Source organism: Phalaenopsis equestris, unplaced genomic scaffold (genome assembly GCF_001263595.1).
Source record: "Phalaenopsis equestris unplaced genomic scaffold, ASM126359v1 Scaffold000224, whole genome shotgun sequence".
Classification (NCBI taxonomy): domain Eukaryota; kingdom Viridiplantae; phylum Streptophyta; class Magnoliopsida; order Asparagales; family Orchidaceae; genus Phalaenopsis; species Phalaenopsis equestris.
The window spans coordinates 5,886,270-5,891,323 of NW_018164666.1; the positions used below are offsets into that span (position 1 = coordinate 5,886,270).

General features: G+C 39.1%; 1 protein-coding gene across 1 annotated transcript; it reads right to left on the reverse strand.

The window, feature by feature from the left end:
* Window positions 1-2,977: 2,977 nt before the first annotated feature.
* LOC110023485 lies at window positions 2,978-4,793 on the reverse strand (the record flags this gene model as incomplete). The annotated part of the gene is given in 2 exon segments (XM_020722934.1): window positions 2,978-3,624; window positions 3,735-4,793. Coding segments are annotated over 2 exon segments (1,371 nt in total). The 5' UTR covers window positions 4,615-4,793.
* Between the last annotated feature and the right edge of the window lie 261 nt (window positions 4,794-5,054).

Below are 5,054 nucleotides of genomic sequence, written 5' to 3' on the forward strand. Positions count from 1 at the left end.
ATAGACAAATACTCCCACATCGACTAGGTGTAAGGCCGAAAAGCAGTATTTAAGTCCTGTACTGCCCTCCTCTCTTAAGGGCTCTTTTGGGAGATGACATATAGCTACAAATATCACACTCGATAACAAATTTTTTATTACATATAGACCGAGTTTGGCATACGTGGTAAATATAATATAGTGTCCTGCAATTTTTTTTTCCAACAAAAAATAAAAGAAGGTAGACAAAAGCAGACAGTGTTAGAAATAAATTAAGTTTTTTTGTCCTCTTTAATTTATTTGTAGCTTATTTCTAATTTAAATTTATGACATCTGATTTTCTGTCATCTGTCTGCAAAACATAATGCAGAAGAATTACGTTACAGATACATTAATAAGGGTGGGAAAATAAAAGTATTTTTAAATAAAATTTGTCTCGTCTGATAGATTTTCGTCTGTTTGCTTTTGTTTTAACTTTCTAAGCGAAGTTTGTATCGTCCAATAGATTTTAGTCTAATATTATATCACTAAATGTAAGGCATTTGGCAATATGATTTTCCACATTATATTGCGATTAAAAAATTGGCTGTTCTACAGTGATGTTTAGATTGGGACTTGAACATAATACATTAGAGATTGGAGACATAATAAGTTTGAAATATATGCGACGTGAAATTAAATTGGAGCCATTTCTAAAATTTATATTTCAATATTATATGAGTAAAACACTAACATTCTTCGTAATTACAATGCTCTTCTAAATTAAATGCGGCGATTGACAAATAAGAGAGGTTGATAAATATTATTTATTGTGCAGGAGTTTGTTGGGACTGAGGTTTACTAGGGCTAGAGAGGAGAAAATATTACATACGGTGAACATTTGTACAGAGAAGGGTGCTTATACATGGAGGTCCCCACATTTTGTTTTGCGTCCTGGACCGCTAACATGCATATGTTTAGTTGTATGTAGTTTTGCGAAATTGTTATAAAATTTTCATTCGAATGTGAATCATAGGTATGTCCCAATGTAACATTTGCTTCTTATTTGGTTCTAATTTCACCAGATTTGGTCTCTCTCTCTCTCTCTCTCACACACACACACACATACATCATAGAAGAGTTTAGTTTTATGTATCGCACATTATTTTTCCTTGGCATCTTCGTGATGAGACATGTCTCAATAACTTATATTTTAAACATTTGTCTACAATTTATATCTTCTAATTTTATTCAATGATATGTAGCACATGGGCTCCCAATCACTAGATCATATCTTAGAGGGCATTCACTCAACTTGGAAAATCGATCCAAACTAAGTATTAGTCTAGTTCAAAGGATTCAAACCAAGAACACTCGCTTAAACTAAGAGAATCAAAATCTAGGGGCACTTGCTTAGCCCATGAAATTCAAATAGATATGATGCTCACCCAGATTAGAGAGTCGAAGCTTATAATAGACTTGCCTAATTTAGAGGAGGAATAACTTTCCCTCAACAATATTCCTAAGAGAGATGGAATGAACTATCAAGTTTGGAGTGGTGACCTCTCTAGACAACATTAACTCTCAAACACTTATTAGGGGGCAACAAATTATGTGTATTATAATTAACACGCCCTCCTGTCTATAATTAATGTGTCAAGCTTCTAAGTTTTAGACCAAAATATAGACGTTTCTATAATACTAAAACTCTCATAAATATGAGATTAAAGTATTACAAAAGGGATAAGACACAATAGCATAAAGAGAAATATTGGAATATACTTTGAGTGACAAAGTGATATCCAAATATAATAATATTATAATCAAACCGAGCATCTTGATGAGATGAATCGAATGAATTTCAGATCACTTAATTCCGATGTCATTAATACATTCAATTACTCATAAAACTACATTCAATCAAGAGAATCCTTTTGGGTCGTCCGATGGAGTGGATCGAATTCATTCAATATTTACAAAGGATGCAAAAATCAATAAATAGACCTCCATCATTCTCTTCTTGGAAAGGGGCTTGACAGTGATGAAGAGGTTGAAGGAAGCTCCAAGATCATGAAGATTCTCGAGCTCCACTACCATTAGGCCAACGTCTTCAGGCTACCACCACAGCCATCTCCAGACCACCGACTCTAAACCATTATTGTGTTAGGCTCCCGACGACGGACCAACATCGCCACGCCTGACAACAATCCCTACAGACCAGCGATGCCAAGTCAATGCCTCCAAGGCATTGTCGTCGGGTTATTATTACAATCGGACCACCAACAACGGAGCGATGTCGAGCCACGACCTCCACCATAATTGAGCCACATCTGTCGCTGTGAGGCTGTCATCATCACATCATTTACACCATGTCAGACCACCGCCATTGGGTTGATATTGCCACTAGACCATTGTGCCACCCCTATTGCCATTAGGCCTCCATCGTTGGACCACCACCATCATACCAAACCACCATCGTCAGGTTGCCGCTACCACATGACCACTAGATCAACTTATTCCCAACTATTCAAACAATCATGGGGTTGTTCAAGAATAAAAAATTCCAAGTGGTGATAGGTTGAGGTTTTTTATAGTTTAAAGTGTGAAGTATGCTTCAATTACGAAGATAAAACAAAAAACATAACTAACTTTTGAAGATAATGACAAGACAGAGACCCTCATTTGCCTATCTTCATACTGTATTTCAAGTTTCATCCCACGACACAATTTATATACAAAACTCTTTAATTTGTTTATTACCACCATTATTCTTATACCAATCATCTCTTAAGTATATGAATCTCCCTTCCCCATTCCCTTGTAGGCAAATTTACATATATAGTTATATACCACACAATTCCAATGTATTTACAGAGCTAACACCTGAAATTTGATATTTACATAGTGTTATAAATCTTGCATGAAAAGATGTATGCCTCCTTTAAAAACCAATACTAGTGATATGCATGTAAATACCAAAAAAAAAAAAAAAAATGAATATATATATATAAATATATATATATATATATATATATTATTGATGCTGAATTTTCCTATTACTTGATCTCTCCCTTATTCTTCGGTGTATCCATACTGACAATTGGCTCACCTATGAATGAAGGATTCGCTAAACTCTACAACGCCGGCTTCTCCCTGCGGAGTCTCCAATGCTGCTTCATCTCTGCAACACAATCTCAAACAGATCGGACTCTCCATCTAGAACATCTTCAGAGCTTCCACTGCTCTTTTTACAACTCATGCTACTATTCTGGTTCTTCCTTCTTCCGCCATGACCGATCGACTCTGTTTCTATCCGTGCGACAGAGAAAAGTTCCTGACTATTGACCACCGATCCTATCTTGAGATCTCCAGCTTCTTCGCCGGTAAGCGGCCGGAAAAAGCAGGGGTTCGTGGTGCGCGCGGCGTTTGCCGGCGTGTACTTGAACGGCGCTTGCCCCAAATTCACAAGCAATTTGGTCTCCACGTTGGCCGCCAGAAAAGGAAACAGAGGACTGCTATATGCCTCTGAGTTACATCGGATGACATGCGCAACCTGAGAGTCTACTGTGAAGAATACCCTGTTCTTGCTCGGTGCGAAACCGCAGCCAATCACTTTGTTGACGGCTGCCCATTCTGCTGTTTCAGACTCAAACACCAGTTTTCTCTCTGTGAATAACATCATCGGATTAGCAAAAAACTTGAAAATCTCGTCTTTCGTCGTCAACAATGATAAAAAAGATTGAAATTTGAAAATGTTTGGAGATTAATTTACTTACCATCAAGGAAAAGGGAACCATTTGAGTGGAACCCAATTGATCCAGGATAAGTTCCTGGCATGAATTTGATCGGCAGGGCAATACTGCTGGTTAGCCCCAAGGCAATGGCACCGATGCCGACTGATATTCCTTCCTCTGCAGCAAAATTCGAGTTTGAGGAAACAGAGCGAGCGCCCATTGAATTATCTCTGATTAGTTTGGCTCGATCGCTTTCACGATTCTTCATGCTCTTCCTAGTGGTTAAAACAGGCTGCTTGAGGAAGACGATGGTGATTTCAAAATAAGCTTCTTGGGGAAATGAACCGCCTCCCAAGGCCGGTCCGGGGAGTGGGAGGCCTGTTCGAACCCAAGAAAAGGATGGCTCGTCGGCGTTATTCTTCTGTGGCGGATTAAGTCTAACGGCTTGCATGAGCTCCGACGAACCGGCGGGGAGCTCCCAGCTGATTCCCGGCGATTTAGGCTGTGTTCCGCCATCGCATGTGACGCAGAGGGCCCAAAGTGCGGCTGAAGATGGCGAGCGAGGGATGGTGTTGGAAAAAGCGAAGCTTTGCCAGCCGTTCTCAACAGCCACGGCGATGAGGCGGGGATGGTTTTCCCACCGGAAGGTGGTCTCCGGCGGTGGAAACGGGCTGTCGAGATGGTGGAAGCGGAGGCTGTTGCGGGCCGAAGTGCCGGATTTGTGTGGTAAGATGAGCTTGTTGATGTTGGAGTTGAAGGAGTCGAATTTGTATTTAGGGGCGGGTTCTGAGAAGTGGATGCTAGCTTGGGGGCTGATGAGCAGCTGTTGACGCCTCCACCGCCGGCGATATAGGAGGAGGAAGAGGGCGAGGATGAAGAAGGAGGGAATCGCGCCGGAGATTATTTTGGCCCATAATTTCATTTCGGTGATGAGAATTTCAGTTTTGTGTGGGAATTCGTTGAGTTTGAGAGATAAATGCTCCTTTTTTTATTCTTCTTCGTTATGAGAGGAAGGGGGAATGGAGGAAGAGCCTGCGAATCAATGCTTGCTGAAACTAAAGACGGATATGAGAGGAGGGAGAGGGAGGACATTAGGCGTTATTTTGGGGCATTTACATGTATACCACCATTTCATATATATTTACATATATAACTTCTAAAATTTATTTTTTTCATTTATATCTCACAAATGCCAAATATTTCTTATCACATCAAAAATATAAATATTTTAAAGTTTAAAAAATGAAATATATACTTTCATGCATGTTTTTGTGCTTTAATAGACAAAATATTTTTTATTGAAATACTCTTAAATGGACTAAACTATATAAGAATATAAATTTAAACAAATATATTATATTT